General features: G+C 37.0%; 1 protein-coding gene across 1 annotated transcript in view; it reads right to left on the reverse strand.

Moving 5' to 3' along the window:
- Positions 1-226: 226 nt before the first annotated feature.
- The window catches only part of LOC123768630 (hemolymph clottable protein), a 32,165-nt gene continuing 12,073 nt past the window's right edge, over positions 227-20,318 (reverse strand). Inside the window, exons 16-37 of the mRNA XM_045759254.2 lie at positions 19,365-19,470; positions 18,947-19,060; positions 18,405-18,521; positions 17,449-17,554; positions 16,215-16,309; positions 14,423-14,517; positions 13,572-13,746; positions 12,819-12,941; positions 12,413-12,504; positions 12,074-12,180; positions 9,768-9,895; positions 8,759-8,849; positions 8,123-8,301; positions 7,494-7,640; positions 7,132-7,281; positions 5,875-6,005; positions 5,418-5,601; positions 4,478-4,678; positions 3,906-4,031; positions 2,060-2,306; positions 1,726-1,850; positions 227-843 (exon numbers count right to left, since the gene is read on the reverse strand). Coding sequence (XP_045615210.1) covers positions 736-843; positions 1,726-1,850; positions 2,060-2,306; positions 3,906-4,031; positions 4,478-4,678; positions 5,418-5,601; positions 5,875-6,005; positions 7,132-7,281; positions 7,494-7,640; positions 8,123-8,301; positions 8,759-8,849; positions 9,768-9,895; positions 12,074-12,180; positions 12,413-12,504; positions 12,819-12,941; positions 13,572-13,746; positions 14,423-14,517; positions 16,215-16,309; positions 17,449-17,554; positions 18,405-18,521; positions 18,947-19,060; positions 19,365-19,470 — 2,947 coding nt within the window. The 3' untranslated portion in view covers positions 227-735. The remainder of the gene's footprint in view (positions 844-1,725; positions 1,851-2,059; positions 2,307-3,905; positions 4,032-4,477; positions 4,679-5,417; positions 5,602-5,874; positions 6,006-7,131; positions 7,282-7,493; positions 7,641-8,122; positions 8,302-8,758; positions 8,850-9,767; positions 9,896-12,073; positions 12,181-12,412; positions 12,505-12,818; positions 12,942-13,571; positions 13,747-14,422; positions 14,518-16,214; positions 16,310-17,448; positions 17,555-18,404; positions 18,522-18,946; positions 19,061-19,364; positions 19,471-20,318) is intronic.

Consider the following 20,318-nt stretch of genomic DNA (forward strand, 5'->3'; position numbering starts at 1 on the left):
AACTTGGCTTATTAGGCAAATCGGGCCTTGCATAGTAGGCTGAGAAGTGGGTTCTGGCTACTAGGTACGACATATATATATATATATATATATATATATATATATATATATATATATATATATATATATATATATATATATATATATATATATATATATATATATATATATAATTATTTCTTGATTTTTTTATAGTAAACAAATCGTGAAGGAGAGAAATAAAATATGACATATATAACATTTATTATATAACGATATTATTGCCAAATATCACACAGTGATGTAATTCAAATCCGTTTGATAATTATAATATACAGGGCACATGGGAGAAGTATTTGCGAAGAAACGTTGTGACAGCCGGTGGATAAAATGTCTTAAATACAAGGAGAAATGTGCATATTAGGAAATTTAGAAGTGCAAAAATTACACTATCATTCTAACCTATTTCCCTAGGTCTGACATATGCATTCATAGGGCTAACATGTGAATCCAAATGACTAATTTACTACATATAAATTATAAATTTATACATATAAATCAGTCCTAGTAAAGTTTTGGTTATATTTTTATCTTATTCCTCAGGCCATCAGCAAAATAAATATAGGAAACGTGAAAAGTTTGTGAGAGCACAAGGCCACATTTTGTACACGTAATCAGAGGCCGGATATTGGATGAATCAATAGATAACGCTTCTTGGCAATATTGTGTATAAGTAGTGACCGGACCATGCAGGCTCTAGGGCACACAGGAGGCCGGGAAGGTGGTGACCATAGCATGTTGGTAGCACTCCTGCTGGGTAGTGGTATTTCTTATCTCCTGGAAGAGCTGACAGTCATACTGGATCTGGAAAATAAAAAGTCGGTTCAGTAAAGACAATCTTTTCTATTTCTGTATATATATGTATGTATATATGTATGTACATATTCTCACGCTAGCAGCGGTGCACTTCTGGCAGCATCTTTTATCGGGTATTCCCAGACAAGCTTCTCTGTGCCTTACTAAGTTGTACATTAAACATATAACCTCAAGATAACCTCAAGATAACCTCAAGATCTCAAGATATATGTATGAGAGAAAAGAAAAAATATCTGCGTTCATCCCACCCAAACTCTGAGGCTCTCACCAGCCCTCTGGAGCCCCCATACCATTACGTCCCTCACTGAGGGAAAGACCTCAGAATATAAACATAGCGTCCCCTTCTGTCTGTCTGTCTCTCTCCGTTTTTCTCTTTCTGTATATCTGTCTTCCTGTCTCTTTCTCTCTGTGCCGCGTCGACCCGGGTCCTAGAGATGTTTGCGACTCGTTGAAGGGACGTGTGAGTATGGGAGCAGGGAGGGAGGGAGGGAGTGGGTGGTAACTTATGGTACTGTGTGGACCTGGGTGGTTGTGGGGCGAGTGGATGACTTGTCAAGAGTTAGATCATTAAAATGTGTTTACTCTGCTTAAAGCACAGATTAATTTGTAGAATTTAGGTGTTAATTTTAATATCATCAGTGCATAATGTTATACGATATAAAGCAAAAAGATCAAGAAATAAAACATGTAAAAATTAAGAGTAAGTCTAGAATGAAAGAGTAAAATTTGTGATGGGTGGATTTTATTTAATTTTTGGGTGAATATCAGTCTTCGAATAGACTGATATTCTAATTTATAGTTATAGACAGATATACTTAAGTATTTATTAAATACCAATTATTACATAGTTATGAGGAAAGCTATACTCACAAGCTTCATGGTGGAGCCAGCTTCCTTGCATGTCTCCTTGCACGCTGGTGTTGGGACAGTTGCCTTGCAACTGTACCCTCCAGTAAACCTCTCTATGTATTGCCATTCCGTGCAGTCATATACAACTGGGGTGAAGGAATAACGTAGTTGTCATTTCATACCAGATAATTATGCATAACATTCATGTCCATACTGCACATATTTGAACCTATTGAATAATCTTTTACACAAGAAACATCATTAATTGCTCCCATTAAAATTCTGAATATAAACTGTTCTTGTGCAAAGACAATCGGAAGACCACCCAGTCAATCTCTCAAGCTATGCAACTTACCATTGGGGTGGGAGACACTGGTGGGGACATGGGACTCGCGGGGACACACCTCCTGGAAGTTCTCCACCGCTCGCTTTTTAGCCCGAAGGCTGAACTGGGCGCAGCCATCACCTTTGGTTGTCCAGGCCAAGGCGAAGAGTTTGGGGTCGGTGTAGATGCATCCTTGAGGGCCCACCAGGTCACCGGTCCTCTCTCCGTCCATTCTCCCACACAGTCCGTCAACTCCTCTGAGTGCATTGTTTGAGTGCTGAAGATAATATTCTCGTTAGACAATTATTGTTAATAAATTCCCACTTATTATGTAATTCAGGGGTGTTATATACATCCGAATTAATAGGAGAAAATGTCTGTCTGTCTGTTTAAGGTTGGAAACCAGTTGGTTGTGGTTAGCCTCATATAACCTTACATGGGGGGATTGTGATTGTATTGCGAGTGTCATAGAGGAGTTGGGGGTCGACTCCCATGCTCATATTCAAATAGGATTTGCTCCTATGGCGAAAACCGACGAATCATGAATTCTGAATTATGAGTTTGCCCACTGATTGTACAACTCATTAGCTACGATTGGCTACTGAACAGCTTAGTGTGATCGGATATATGGCATGATAAGTAAAACAGTCAGGTAATCATCAGAGGGTGAAGTTAGTTGTTAATTATTCGGTGTGAATTAAAGTTGAAAGAAAACATCTTTAGATGTTCTATGTATTGCAAACATCTAAAGATTTGAAATGTAGAATTTCGCAACATATATATTCTGTAAGACATGGCCAATTGTCTAATGCTTTGTTTGTTCATCTATCAGAAGATGCTCACCAAATTAATTGGGAGATGGCTTCTCCAATTGTAAAAGCACTTATAAGAGAAACATAATAGAATCTGCTTTGATACAGATTACAAAAGAAAGTAATTTGAACATTAGCAGTGGTATATATAACTTGATCCGTTTTTAATCGATCAATTAAAGGGCGATTTGAGTAGGATCATTGGAACACATTTGACTCACTAATTCATTGTAAATATTTACTATCTTATGCTATTATTATCCATGTGTGGGTCTGTTGGTGGGTATGAATAGGAGCTGTATCGTATGGGCCAATAGGCCTTCTGCAGTTCTTGTGCGGCTCATATTTGTGTCCACCTAATTCCATTCATTTGTTATTGAACCTCACCTCACTCCACCATTCTCTCAAGCCTATATATGTCCAATACTTGAATTGTAAAACCACTCCTTCTGAAGATGTATTAATATACGAAAGTACTTAAGGAAATTCCTGTTTAAATTTTCCTGCGTAGTCTGACACTGTCACATTTTTAATCACGTGTTTATTTTTCGTGATTTACACACACACACACACACACACACACACACACACACACACACACACACACACACACACACACACACACACACACACACACACACACACACACACACACACACACACACACATATATATATATATATATATATATATATATATATATATATATATATATATATATATATATATATATATATATATATATATATATATATATATATATATATATATATATAAACATTTACTCCTAGCATCCAAATTTCACATTTTGGATGCTAGGAGTTATATATAAACCCCTCTTCTTCTACTTCCGCAGTAACCCTGATCCTCTCTTCAACCAGTCAACTCTAACTTCTCTCCTGCCTCAATCTCTCTCACCTTCTCTTCCATCTCAGTCACATTCAACTTCTCTTCTATCACAAACACTCTCAGCACCACTTATTTTACAATTATTTAGCTTCTCTTTCTCTACAAGTACCTAGGGCCCCTCTGTACATTGTCGTATACAACTGAGGGATACTTACAATAACTTCAATCTTGTCTGATATTTTAATAATAATTCCAATGTAATTGATAATAGACAAACTGGCATCCTCTTGTTCGATGAACGTAATCAACTCGTTTCCTGCTTCGTATGGTTCGCCATTCACCTGTTGGAGAAAGATGAAGGGTCATGAGATATTAAATTATATACAAAAATATTTAGTATTTGGGTTTATTTGTATATTGCGTTTCAATTAGAGTCAGTTTAATGCCACTTGGCCACTTAAAAATGTAAATATCTAAAGTTTTATTATACATATATATATATATATATATATATATATATATATATATATATATATATATATATATATATATATATATATATATATATATATATATATATATATATATATATATATATATATATATATATATATATATATATGACACGTGATAAAAACTTTCATAAATATGAACAGAAAAGTAATTAAATTTTTTCGAGCTATGCTGCCTAATTTTTCACTGTTATTTGTACACAAATGATTTAAACATCAATTAATAATGAAGAACTGAACGCTAAAAGAACTCTTAAATTGCCTCCTGAACCTACTTGCAACTGGGATTTGGTTATTTCGTAGAGGTAACCCGCCCACTTCCACACGAAGCGAACCTCCCACTGGTCGGTGTAGCGAGCCATCAGAACTGCCTCAGTCTTGTTTTCACCCATATTTTTCTCAGGGAGACCAACAGAGAGTGTCGTCCAGCACCTATCTGGGTGGTAAGGGAATTCCACCCCGTCATGTGTCCTCACCTGAAGGACACATATAATATATATATATATATATATATATATATATATATATATATATATATATATATATATATATATATATATATATATATATATATATATATATATATATATATATATATATATATATACGACACACACACACACACAGGTATATGTGTGTGTGTGTGTCGTACCTAGTAGCCAGAACGCACTTCTTGGCCTAGTATGCAAGGCCTGATAAAATTGTTTCCAATTAGTTTATTTGAATTATTTTTATTATATTATATTTTTATTATTTTATTAAGACCATAATTTATTGACTTAGTTGTGTTAGTTTAGGTTAGGTAAAGATAGGTTAGGTTAGGTTAGGAAGGGTTGGTTAGGTTCGGTCATATATCTTCGTTAGTTTTAACTCAAATTTAAACAAATTAAGTTATACATAATGAAATGAACAGATTTACCATTTCATAAGAAAAAATGTGAAAAAATTGTAAATTCAGGAAAACTTAGGTTATTAGGCAAATAGGGCCTTGCATAGTAGGCCAAATACGACGTTCTGGCTACTAAGTACAACATATATATATACCAATATTTTTAAGTCTCAGAATTGGTGACAACCTTGTGGTACAAGGTAATGCATGCTACAAGTGTTCCTGCATAGGGTACAGGAGTTTATACTATTTCTACAAGTGTCGGCTTCCCTTAAGACTGTTGTTAAAACGGAAGTAAAGATGTATACTCAAGCCAGTTTACTCACCTTAGTCGTCTCAACAACGCATGTGAATGATGTGCGTCCATGTATGAAGTTGTAACTGAATATTTGACGTATTTCCGCTGGCCCTATAAACTCCTGGAGAATGGCAGGTGGCGACAGTTCTTTGGTAATGGCGACCATTTGTGGTCTCACGACTCTTACGGTCCACTTGTTGCTGTTTAAGCATCTACGTAAAGGAAAAATTCAGATATACTGATGTTTCTTCTTTTCTATTTCAAAATATTGAACTGTAACACACACACACACACACACACACACATACACACACACACACACACACACACACACACACACACACACACACACACACACACACACACACACACACACACACACACACACACACACACACACACACACATATATATACATATATATATATATATATATATATATATATATATATATATATATATATATATATTAACCGTAAGCTTACTTAGTGGCATCAATATCTATGGTGTGTTGAGGGTTGGTGGCGGTGTGGTCGTAGGATGTGAGGGGGAAGAGCGCGTGCTGTATGATGTCATCAATACGATAACTGAGGTTCTTCAAGAAAACTGGATAGTCCTGTTCCAGAAACAGATTAAGATGCAATATGAAACCGGCAGAATTTTCTCAGAATACAGAGAATCACCAATATAATCCTATTATTTAACACAGATTTTTCAGGTGATCTACAGAATGGTGACACTGGATTATTGTTATCGAATTTTTACTTCAATGATTGGATAATCCTAATTTCCAAAGCTTTAGCATGATGACTGAACTCTAATCTTTACTAGAGAGGAAATCCCTCAAGCTGCAAGGCTCAATAATCTCAATTTGGAGCAAATCCCTCCAAATTTAACCATCATCTTCCCTTGTGAAGATGATGGCAAGTTAATTTTGGCGGAAAACGAAGGACAGATAATCACAAGAAAAATTCACAACACTGAACTTGGATGAGTTAGAAAACTTATCCAATCATGTCATACAGATGAGTTAGAAAAATCACTTTCTCACTGATGAAGATTTCATCTTAGAGAAGTAGTCAGCCTCATCAGTTGTCATATAGATCCATATGTTAAACTTTCAAGGCAGTTCAAGAGCTTACAGCACTTAGACGCATCTCACACAATTCTCTGAAGACGTTGATACTCGATGAATACAATCATCCGACCATATGGAGGCTTCAGCACACAGTTGACTTCAACTACATCCAGTAAATAACATTATTGCAATATAGAATAATGTGAAAATTATTCCAAATTTAAACTAATAATAAACCCGATAAAGATTACACTTATAGTCAAGCTTGTGCCTAACTGATCTCGGATTATAGCGTTAACCTGTAATTTCGTAGGAAAATAGTACAAGGTTACATGCGAAAATTTGGCTAAATAAAACACTTACAATTATCTTTCCTTCACCTTCATTCAAACACCACAGAATTGCAGTGAGTTTCCCAAATAGCATCATTCTTAATCTTAGTTTAAAAAAAATATGAGAGAGAGAGAGAGAGAAAGAGAGAGAGAGAGAGAGAGAGAGAGAGAGAGAGAGAGAGAGAGAGAGAGAGAGAGAGAGAGAGAGAGAGAGAGAGAGAGAGAGAGAGAGAGAGAGAGAGAGAGAGAGAGAGAGAGAGAGGAGACAATGTTGGGTAGCATGTAGCAACTTACACTGGAATGTTTAATATCTACAATGTATAGTCCCATACCTCAGTCCATTTTGCTGTGAAGTGGGCGTGGTCGTAGAGAGGAGAGGTGATGACATCTATGGTCAGGAGATTGGAGTCTGCGAGGTCACAGTCCTTGGCCACTTCCTCCCTCAGGCGACGGATGACCTCGTCGCTCACGTCTAAGGTGCCCTGAGTGATGATCCAGGCATAAGTGCAAGTTGTATTGCTAATGGCAGATAGTAGGTTGTCGAGGCAAACTCAATATAAAACTTTAAAGCATATTTGATAGAGAAATACATTAAAATTTATTGAATTAGAGAACAGGCGGCAAGAAAAGCGGAGTCCAAAGGCTAGAGCTCAGTTCAGCTGGCAAAAACAGGTGAGTACACACACATACACACCTGCACTTCAAGAACAGGTGTTGATGAGCATGATACACCATCATAAATTTCTGCTTCAATGGAGGATTGCAAATTTGCAGATAACACTTCCTCAACAGTTGCAAGAGGAAGGAATCTTGGCTTCAGCACTTGAACATTGAAGCAAGTCTGAAAGAAATATGAACCGTAGATTTTTTATATATATATATATATATATATATATATATATATATATATATATATATATATATATATATATATATATATATATATGTCGTACCTAGTAGCCAGAACGCACTTCTCAGCCTACTATGCAAGGCCCGATTTGCCCTCCTATATATATATATATATATATATATATATATATATATATATATATATATATATATATATATATATATATATATATATATATATATATATGAGTGTAATATATATATATGCTTCTAATCAAAATTGAGCTAAGATCTATAGTGTGTGTTGTATAGACCTTTTATACGGCACAGATGTTTGATGCGACACATGAGAATCAAAATATGTCACAATACAATATTTGTATGATCACCAAAAACACACACGATAATATATCAAATATTGAAGAGTAGCCGAAGGAGCTCCAGACACAGGGAAGGTTAGCGTATGAACCTTACCATGTGAGGCTCTTCAAAAGTGCCCGCAGAGGGGTTTTTAATTAGCGATAGTTGGACTTTGGTGGAGATCTGGCTGGTGGATTTGCTGACGGCCCACGTTACTATGACCTCGTAGCTCCTGGCGAGGGAACCATCGAGCTCCACGCCCACGCTGATGCTCTGTACGATTCCACCTGTAACTGTACCTAACAGTTAGCTACAAGGCCGATTTTGCTTCTGGTGAGAAGAAAGATAGAGACTTACAACTTACAAAGCTAGATGTAAGTCCTATAAAATAGCTCAGACAAGATAATAAAATTATATACGGAGCCTACTTTAATTAGTATTATTAAAATTGGCAAACAACTGTCAATAAATTTACACAACGAAATAAAATAGGTCACACAGCACGATGAAATAACTCCATAATTGTATGAAAGCGGCCACACAAGGATAAATAATATCAATCAACATAAGAAAAGTGGCCAAATTCACCGGATAAGAAGTATACTCAGTTGAACGAATAGTGCCCCTCGGCCCCCCCCCCCCCCCCCCGCACACACACACCGGATAAACGGAACACTGCAGTACGAACTGGGAATTACACACCAGGATGAGACAGGCTAAATCGCAGGACAGAGATGGAGAGTGACTTACCAGGCATAAATTCCTCTTGTAATTTTAATATGCGCTGTCGAGACTGAGTACCAGGCTGCTGCCCAAACGCTTCGGTTTCTTCTTGACCAAACTGTTGAAGAAACACCCGGGAATTATAGTTTTTTTTATTAAATAAGCTAAGAGTCATTATAGTTGTCCCATGTGTGTGTGTATGTGTGTGCTTGTGTGTGTGTGTGTGTGTGTGTGTGTGTGTGTGTGTGTGTGTGTGTGTGTGTGTGTGTGTGTGTGTGTGTGTGTGTGTGTGTGTGTGTGTGTGTGTGTGTGTGTGTGTTTGAGAGAGAGTGCATTTACTATTTGTATATACTGCACGAGCTACAGGCAGCGTCTGGGATGCTCCTGGACGTAGGTTCGAATCCTCGTCACGGCCCTTGTGGATTTGTTCACTGTACGAGCTGTTAGCTCACGGACACAGTCTTTCTAACCCCCTGTTGTCTAGTGTACTGAGTCTCGACCAATCGAACAGCTGGATGATCGGTCGATACAACTTTTTGATAGCCCTCCTTTGACCCAGAGACAATATATCCGGTGTAAGTAACCAACTACCACATGATCTATAGTTGGTCCCATCCTTTCCGCCTATCTTTTCTCCGCTCTGTTCCGACATCGTCTCCTCTTTCTCACGCTCTCTCTTTCTCTCCCTCTCTCAGAACATTTATTATTAAGAAGCATTGAAAATAAATATTTGTACAGAAACACATTTCCGATTTTATACTACATGAAATTCACAGGGGCTCAGTTCAGATGACAAAATTATTAAAGGTGGTAATGGGAATGATACCGAAAGACCTATGACACTCCCACACCCTCTTACTCCTTTGTCATCCAGAAAAGTTAGGTGAGGCTAGCCTGAAACATCAGGCCTCGGCTGACAGACAGATAAAGAAACAAACAGATAAACTCTTTTACAGATATTAATATTGTGTTATATGTATTTAAGTTTTCTTGAAAAATGGACAAAAGAAAATATAAATATGCAACTGGATCCTACCTGGAATTGCAAATCTCCACTATTTGATGTCTGTGAAAAGTCGACATTGTCGGCCACTCCCTGTGTTTCTTGGTCAAACTGCTCCAAGTTTTCACCTTGCACTTCATCCTCTGACTTCTCCAACTTCACTGGAAAAAAATAAAAAGAAGAATTGTGTTTTGTTCATTAAATTCATTGTATCAAGAATTTACCTTATTAACGGAATGTATAACTGAAGGTTAGCGCGTGTAGTTGTAATTCTGACTCGTTTCTAGACATAAGACTAAGTATCCTATCAGCTTTGATTTAATGTATTGATAGTATACCTTATTGATTTTAGGCCCATACTAATCTTCATCCTAAAGTCTCTTCCTCATTTTGATTTACCAATATTTGTATCATTGGGAAGATACAGACGTGTATTGATGACCAGACCACACACTAGAAGTTGAAGGGACGACGACGTTTCGGTCCGTCCTGGACCATTCTCAAGTCGATTGTCGACTTGAGAATGGTCCAGGAAGGACCGAAACGTCGTCATCCCTTCAACTTCTAGTGTGTGGTCTGGTCAACATACTTCAGCCACGTTATTGTGACTCCTCGCCTGCATACAGACGTGTGGTATTTTAATGAACAATTATTTAGTCTTCCTATCTATCTTTCGATATTTTTTTTACCTTTTTCATCGGGAAAAGGTAACAAAAGGTGCCTTCCTATTCCATGAGAATGGAATAGGAAGTTCTTAACAGAAAAATAAATTGTAAATAAAATACAACAGAATCCATCTGGTTCAACTGCTAACAGCAACCAGGGTCACTTTATCGGTAGTGTACGCAGCAACCAGGGATGTTTATGTCTTTAAACATATTTAAAAATCAAATTTTATGATGTTTAATATGTCTTCCTATTCCATGAGAATGGAATAGGGAGACATATTAGAAATGTTGTAACTAAAAGGCAGAACTGCCTAACAAGCCGAATTTTCTTGAAATATTTAATATGTTAATAATTTTCTGTTATTGAATTTTTAATTAAGTTTTTCGTTTAATTCTATGTATGATTTATTTTAAGTCAACATGAACAGAGCGTGTTTCTATTCTAACCTAATTTAACTAAGTTATTAATTAATATCTTTAGTATATCATATTAATATTGTTGAACCTGTTAGGAAATAATAATTTATTAAATTACGAAAATCATTCCGCCTGTTAAGTAAATCGAACCTTGATTACTAAGCCAAGCAATGTGATTCTTGCTATACATGTGTACATGTATACACATACATGTGTATGTGTATGTGGGTACGTGTGAGGTGTATGTACTCAGTTGTGTGTGCATGTGTATGTGTGTGTGTCTTCACCTATTTGTACTCATCTATTTGTGCTTGCGGGGGTTGAGCTCTGGCTCTTTGGTCCCGCCTCTCAATTGTCAATCAACTGGTGTACAGATTCCTGAGCCTACTGGGCTCTATCATATCTACATTTGAAACTGTGTATGGAGTCAGCCTCCACTGCCTGACTTTGATTGTTGCCACCGAAGGAGGCTAGTTTATTGTGCACCCCATACTCATCCTGTGAGCGGTAGCGCAAAGGCACAGAAGGTCTTTATCAGATCTCATCTTAGATTATTACACAAACAATTTCATCACTGCCTAATGCATTCCATCCGTTAACTACTCTGACACTGAAAAAGTTCCTTCTAACGTACCTGTGGCTCATGTGGATACTCAGTTTCCACCTGTGTCCCCTTTTTCGCTTACCACCAGTGTTGAAAAGTTTATCCTTGTTTACCCGGTCGATTCCCTGAGGATTTTGTAGGTTGTGATCATGTCTCCCCTTACTCTTCTGTCTTCCAGTGTCGTAAGGTGCATTTCCCGCAGCCTTTCCTCGTTTCCTGTGTGTGTTGACACAGCTCAACCCCCGCAAGCACAAATAGGTGAGTACACAACTAGGAATTGTGTGACACAACTAGGTGAGTACAACTAGGTGAGTACACATGCACACACACAAACATATCCCCAGGAAGCAGCCCGTAGCAGCTGTCTAACTCTCAGGTACCTATTTACTGCTAGGTGAACAGGTGGATCAGGGTGAACGAAACTTTGTTGATTTGTTTCCGCCTCCGCCGGGAACCAAACCTAGGTCATTAAGACTACGACCCCAGAGCGCTGACCACTCTGCCGCGAGGCCCCTATATCTCATTAGGCGAGGCCCCCTTAGTGTGTGTGTGAAGTGTATGTATATATGTCTGTGTTTATGTGAGGTGTATGTAATGTGTGAATGCATTTTTTTTACAATATAGCCAGAAAGTAGACCTCCAGTTGTTACCATGTGTAAAGGTAAGATTGATAGTCTTGGTTGTAGAAGTCATCGGGTCCCACACCAGACTGTAGTTCCAACTCTTGTAGGCTGGAGTGAACGGATCGACATCATCGCTGAAGATAACAGATATGTTTCTTCTTCAAATATGCAACAGCATAAACTATTACAATATACAAGGGGGTGGTAGGAGAAGACAATATGTGCAAACACACGTGGGAGCTCGACAAGGGTCCAATATATATGTACACAATATATTGTTTACGCTTAAGAAATATTTCAATATGAAATGCAGATTGGAATTATGTTTGTTATAAAACCTCTCGAGTCCTAGCAGTCATTATTTACCTGAAAATGGTGGTTGGATGCGGAAAGTCTGCTGACCAGTAGGTCTCAACCGAGAGACCGATGAGAGATGGTAGTGCGTGACCACGTCGCTGCTGAGGTCAGAAGTTAGGAAGTAAATGAAGTATTAGTAACACATTATTGCTGAGCTGAGAGCATTAGTCTGATAATGCCCGAAACGCATTGCGTAATAGTGGCTTTAGGCATTGTATGTACTAGCTCTATCTATATATCAATCCATTAATGTAACATCACTTGTATGTATATACCTTACCTGAATAAACATATTTATTTTTAACATATAATATCCTGTTATCAAGTTTACAAACGTCAAGAGATATACTGGGTAAGAAGCAGGTTATGTTTGTGTTTCTGCCGTGCTCTGAGAATTAAGAACACTGAGTCTTACCACGAAATTTTCCAAGGGAACGGCGCTGATCTTCTTGTACTCAGAGTGTTGGGTGTGGACAGCGGTGGGGAAGGGGCCAGTCATCACAGTGAATGGGTAGTTGTGAGAGTTGAGCAACTGGACCTGGAATACACAAGTATGTGATTATTTTAATGAAACGATTTATGACGAAAAAAAAATAAAGTTTACTTCTGGTGTAATAACATTGGTCTGAAATACATTTGTTGAAAAAAAATACGTAATTTATGTTGATTTACAACTACAATACTGGAATGGATCTTGCAGTTTCGGGAATGTATTTTAAGAATACTCTTAAAATACACAACTGAATTTCATGTGCGAGAAAAATATATAATAAAATAGTCAAGAATTGCATATACCTTGATATCCTAGTTCCTGGATTTATTCAGTATAACTTGACCAGAATCTTTAGTATGAATAATTTGTTATAATGTCGTTTACGCAATATAAACATCCTTCCATTTAGTTACTAGAAGTCTTATTGGACAATAACGTGCCTGGAAATTAGCCAGTTAACGCACAATCTGAAAATAATGGACGGGCCAACGTTTCGGTGCTTCCTGGAATATTGTCAAATCGTGTAATAAACTTGATAATAGTCCACGACGGTCCGAAACATCCCCATAACCTTCATTTACAGGTTTATGGGTTGGGTGTCTGGAGTCTTATCAAGCGATGTCGTTAGCATTCTTAACTGACACGAAACGTGTGTTAGTGGTTCGTATATCTCACCGTGCTATTGTGTAGAGGTTCAAAGTAAAGTAGTATCATGTTTTCCGGAAGATCACCGAAGGGAATGTGAAAAGGGAGGACCAATGAGAATGCATTATGGAGACCAGCTCCCACGGCGGACTTCTGTGACCATGGCAAAAGCGTCTTGGTCTCCAGTGTGTTGTCCTCGCTGTAGCTGAGGGTTGAAGTGGAACGAATGAATATGCGCAGAATATGATACCATTGCTTGAAATATATCCGGCATATCGGTAAATTATTGAATAGAATAATTATCCAAAATGGATAACGTATCCAAAAGTGCCTGAATTAATATCATTCAAGCTATTTAAGGATAGGATTAGGAGGAAGGATTGCAATTGCAGTTACCTAATAACTCTCATCATAAATAATATTTATACATATATGTTTTCCCTGAAAATCATATTTTGCAGACAATACTCTTTTTACAGATTGATATATATATTTATTTGAATACGATTGATATATATATTAATAATTTATAGGTAGAACCTGACATATAGAACTATTAGCAGTACCTTTCACTTGGTTCTGTATAGAAACTTTATCTTGCTCTTTGTCAAATTCTACACACACACGTATTCGAGCCAATTTTCTCCACTATTTTTAGTAATTTATGTGAATTATCAATGAAGCTTAACTTTATTGAAAATTGGGTCTTCCCTGCAATGTTAGTGAACAAAAATACCTTACCACTTACTCACTGTGGAATCTGACTGAAATTAGATTTTGTACTCTAATAAAACAATATTTATTCTTTAAATTAAGCCATTGAAAACAGAGCCACAATATTAAGCGAGTTAATGAAACTTAGGCAAGCTTGAAGACCTTACTCAATGGTAAGATATGAGTTGTATTGCAATACACCGGATATCAACTTCATGTCTGCATCAGTTTGTTCAATCCACAAGGCGTTTTGTTCAGTGTACTGTAAATAAAACAGAGAAAATCAATAAACATTAATGTGTTACATTTATCAAACAGATAATACGTAAGAATATATGGTTAAAGTTTTCAATTTATAATAGTAAATTGAACATGCTGAAAGAAAAATGACTTAATTTAACAGGATCACAATTCCATATTGCAAAGACAAAGCATACAGCATAATGCTCCATCCAGAGTGTGGAATGCTCTTTAGATAGTGATACTGATGGTACTCAAAAAGACAAATTTAAATACGATGCAATATACATATAAGCTTGCGTTCATATATAATGCATCACGTTTTCTCCTGAAGGACCAATTTTGTCATCATTTATGATACAATTAGAGATTGCAAAAATAGAGAATAATGTAATTAGGATAGAACTTATTCATATTGAAACTCTTTGTCCAGAGAAAATATATGTTTTCATTTTGTGGATGATCTGGTTCATACACGTGTGTATGGAACGGATCATCATAGCGAAAGAGACGAGAACACAGTGGACAGTGAATGGAGGAAATGCTCTAGAAACATTTTGGTTGACTGTGCTTCATTGTTACCGCCGAAGGCGGCTAGTTTATTGTGCACCCCATACTCATCCTGTGAGCGGTAGCGCAAAAGCATTACAGAGGGCACAAAAGGTCTTTATCAGACCTCATCTTAGATTATTACATAAACAATTTCTTCAATCCTTCACACCTTCACACAATGTCAGCTAGTTACAGAGAAAGTGCTATTACAAGAGCTACATATTTACAGTAAGTCATCATACATTAATGGTAGGTCTTATCGCTAACACATAATAGTTTGGCCAATGGGGATATTACAGAGTCATAGGGGAGCTTCTGTTTATTATTAGTCCTCACAATACACTACTTGTTTCTGAATCTCATATGTCGTTCATCTACTGGAAGCAAAATGTGGGTACAGTGCAAGGATTTCAGGTAATTTATCCATGGTAATGGCTCATAATAATATTTGTATTCTATCTAATAAATACACACTCATTGGAAACAATTCACAGAAGGCTGTAATTTTTACTGATGAATTTTTACTCTAATTTTTATGTGAATCATTTATATATAAAAAAAAATTCACGAAATATTTACGTTATCGAAACACGATTAATACAGCTTTTAACGACCTTATTGAGGAGTAATTCACTTAACTTAAAAGTATAATTTAAAAACTCCTTCATCGTGACTTTGACTCTTTGAAGGTTGAACTCATCAGTGTGGGTGATCATTCTGGAGGTTGAGTTCATCAGTGAGGTGATCATTCTTATGCGCCTAAGAAATGCTAATTTCCCACCAAATTCAACTCGAACATCTCTCCCAAGACTACTAAGCGAAAAATTGTAACATATCATCCCAGTTAAGCTAGATAGTTAAAATAAATAGCTAGATAGCTAGATAGCTCGTTAAGATAGATAGCTTTCCCACACACCACGTCAAGGGGCCTCGTAACAAATGGCAGAAACAAGAGGCATAAACAAATGGGCAAAGTTTCTTTCACCCTGAATGCCCCTGTTACCTAGCAGTAAATAGGTACCTGGGAGTTAGTCAGCTGTCACGGGCTGGTTCCTGGGGGTGGAGGCCTGGTCGAGGACCGGGCCGCGGGGACACTAAAAAGCCCCGAAATCATCTCAAGATAACCTGTCGCAGGTAAGGGCCAAACTGTAACTCCCACGAACTCACCTGAATCATGAAGGGAAGACCAAGGTCGGTAGGCAGCACCTCAATGTATTCCACGTCCCGCTTCATGTTGGGGACCGACGATGCCACCAGGGAATCTAGAGTAAAGAGAAACGGAACAAGGTTTTATGCGTGTAGCAAAGAGTAACTGGACCCGTATTCACGAAGCAGTTACGCAAGTACTTACGATTGTGTTCATCTTTCCTCAATCTTTGACGGCTTTAGTTACATATATTAAACAGTTTACAAGCATGAAGACTTCCTAATGAACTGTTGTTATTGATGAAAACAGCCTCCTGGTGCTTCGTAGCTCATTAACAGTTTAATAATTGTAAACAAACCCGCCAAGGACTGAGAAAAGATGTACAGGTTCGTAAGTACTTGCGTAACTGCTTCGTGAATCTGGTCCCTGGTCCCTAGTGAAGCCAGTTCAGGTTTTACATATAGCTTCCATGCAGTCTGGAACAGGTAATGGAGTTTCCCACCATAGGCTGAAGCTTCACATGCACGAGAAAATCCCATACTAACGTGATACATTAATGAAAAATCAAAGCCTGGACTAGCTTCATTGGTTCCCTCAAGACGTCGTGTGGATTCACTGGGATTACAGGTTGTATAACTTACACTCTGTTGTGATCCACGTGTAAAGTGGGGGGCTCGGGAGTACCCAAGTCGAGGGTTCGAATCCCCTGCATTGCTCCAATTGATTTTCGGAATAAACTACTGATGTTGAGTATTAACTGAGGTGTGTCTTACTAGTTTTGGTTCGCTGCAAGTTTGCTTGTTATTTATTTGAACCTAATTTTATGTTGTGTGTGTGTGTGTGTGTGTGTGTGTGTGTGTGTGTGTGTGTGTGTGTGTGTGTGTGTGTGTGTGTGTGTGTGTGTGTGTGTGTGTGTGTGTGTGTGTGTGTGTGTGTTTACTAGTTGTGTTTTTACGGGGGTTGAGCTTTGCTCTTTCGGCCCGCCTCTCAACTGTCAATCAACTGTTTACTAACTACTTTTTTTTTTTTTCCACACCACACACACACACACACACACCCCAGGAAGCAGCCCGTGACAGCTGACTAACTCCCAGGTACCTATTTACTGCTAGGTAACAGGCGCATTCAGGGTGAAAGAAACTTTGCCCATTTGTTTCTGCCTCGTGCGGGAAGTGTGTGTGTGTGTGTGTGTGCGCGCGTGTGTGTGTGTGCGCGCGTGTGTGTGTGTGGGGGGGGGGGGAGTGAAGTACATACTTAAGTAACTGTTGCTTTGATGTAGATAAAGGGATATTGAATCCCTATACTTGGCATAGAATCGGATATCTGAAGGCTCCTCGTGATATATGAAGTCCAGTTGTTCCTATTATGATAACAGAAAATTATACAAATTAATACAAATGATAATATTAATACATAAATTAATTATAAAAATATAAACAATTATTTACAATTATAATACAAACAAATTATATTTGTATATATATATTTTTTTTTATTTAATTATGCAACATATATTGCAAGCAAGAATATACATTTTTCTGTACAGAGATTTGTAACAGGGAAATGTTTACGATACCGATAAAAATTTAGCTTTGACATGGCAAGAGTACTTGTTACTATATTTTGTGAAAACCTTATTATGTTACTATTATTTTTTGTAGTTCTGTGAATTGTTGAATAAAATGCACAGTCGAAGCATTGGTAACTAATACTCCCTAACTTTCCTGATGTCTTTGGAGAGGGAATCCCTCTCTAAGAGGGAATCCCTCTCTAAAAGGGAATCTTGGAATGGGATTCCAAGATTCCCTTCCCTCTACTGGACCAAATTCGCTGCCATCAACTATGAACTAGATATAGAACTCATTGGACACACTTTCGGTGATTTCGTAAGTTTTTAAACAGAAAAGAGGATGATCAAGGGGATAGTCTTGGGGACACGGCTTGAGCTAACTTCGTGCTTGTCAAAAACTCTCTGAATCACCTCTGCATCATGACATTATAGATTCATAATAAAAGGAGGGAAAATGGCGATAGACAGATGAATGCATCTATTTTGAGAATGTTATAATTATTTAAAATCCAGTTTAATTGGAGCCTTTTGGTATGAGATGTTGGGAATTTATGCACATTTTGTAATGAATGATAATATTTTTGGTTTCAACTATTTAATGAGTTCTAACATTACATCCAGACCTGTAGATTCATCTTACCATGATTTCAGTAAACATTTCTTGAACAATTTCAATTTCACTGCTTTGAATCGTCCCGTTTAAGCGAACGGCTATCGTTCTCATAAAATTATTTACACCTTCTTCGTGAATGATCGCCTGGAAGTGGAAAAGGGCATGTTAGAAATGCACGTTCTTGGATTGATTTCCGCTGCATCTAATATACTTTCCGTATTTTTTTAATATAAACGGAGGTCGTGGTTTCCAGAAACTTGTACAGAATGTATATATTGTACATAAGAATTATTATTATTATTATTATTATTATTATTATTATTATTATTATTATTATTATTATTATTATTATTATTATTATTAATATTATTATTATTACTATTATTATTATTATTATTACTATTATTATTATTATACACAAAAAAACACATACTTCACTCAGGTCAAGTCACTCAGGCACAACAGGGTACACTGCTACGAATACACACAAGCAAGGACCCATCCACACACACACACATACACACACTCATTTGCTGTATGGCTATACATAGACATCTTGATAAACCTACTCTGATCTCTCTGGTGAATCCGAGCAAGGTGTTTATCTGCAGGTGCAGGAGGAGCTTAGAGGGGAAGACGCCCTTCACACTGCTCAGCCACCCGAAGGAAAGGCGGGTCTTCGACTGTGCATAAATATCACACACAAAAAATATATATTGAAAAGTTTTATCTATAACTTTTTGTCGTATCACAACAATATCTTTGTGTATAAAACTCATCATATACATATCAGATGACTTTCTAGCTGCCACTTACATTTTTATTGGGTAAGTCAAATAAATCTTTTAAGGAAATAATCTTACTAAAGAATTGTAGTGGTTATCATTATGGGAAAGGAATTTTATCCAGCAGTGGTATAGGTGTTGATTGAGGTAAGTCATCTTACCTTACAGTTGTAGAGGTAATCGTTGAGGTAAGTCATCTTACCTTGCAGTTGTAGAGGTAATCGTTGAGGTAACTCATGGCAGAGTGCATGAGGGAGAGGTGAGCTGGTGGCTTGGTCAAGGGTACCACAAGTGCAGCATTTCTGGACCTGCGAAATATATATACTCAACATATATATTTGTCGAATATAAGATATATCGATATAAACAGATTTATATATGTTATTTATAGATTCTCCATCTCTGTGTCGGCCAGATAACGTAAGCCTGATAGTTGATCAATATTAATCATGTATAGCGATCTGTTCACTTAAAACAGTTAAACAGCTTCCAGCTTCGTCCGGATACAAGTGAAAGGATCAACAATCCAGCAGTTTTCCAATTGTGGGGTGCTATACTTGCTGCTATGTAGATATTATGTGCTATAAATGCTGCTATGTAGATATAATGTGCTATAATTGCTACTATGTAGATATTATGTGCTATACTTGCTGCTATGTAGATATTATGTGCTATAATTGCTGCTATGTAGATATAATGTGCTATAATTGTTGCTATGTAGATATAATGTGCTATACTTGCTGCTATGTAGGTATTATGTGATATAATTGCTGCTATGTAGATATAATGTGCTATAATTGCTCCTATGTCGATATAATGTGCTATACTTGCTGCTATGTCGATATAATGTGCTATACTTGCTGTTATGTCGATATAATGCGCTATACTTGCTGCTATGTCAATATATTGTGCTATACCTGCTGCTATGTCAATATATTGTGCTATACTTGCTAATATGTCAATATATTTCGCTATATTTGCTCCTATGTCAATATATTGTGTTATACTTGCTGCTATATCAATATATTTTTTTAGCAGGATGAGTGACGCTCATCCATATGTTAAATGAGACACTGACATTACGATTAGCCACGGAATTAGTGACCAGGTAATATTTAAATACATCAGTCTTTTTTTTTTTGCAGGGATATTCCTT

Source organism: Procambarus clarkii, chromosome 83 (assembly GCF_040958095.1).
Source record: "Procambarus clarkii isolate CNS0578487 chromosome 83, FALCON_Pclarkii_2.0, whole genome shotgun sequence".
Classification (NCBI taxonomy): Eukaryota; Metazoa; Arthropoda; class Malacostraca; order Decapoda; family Cambaridae; genus Procambarus; species Procambarus clarkii.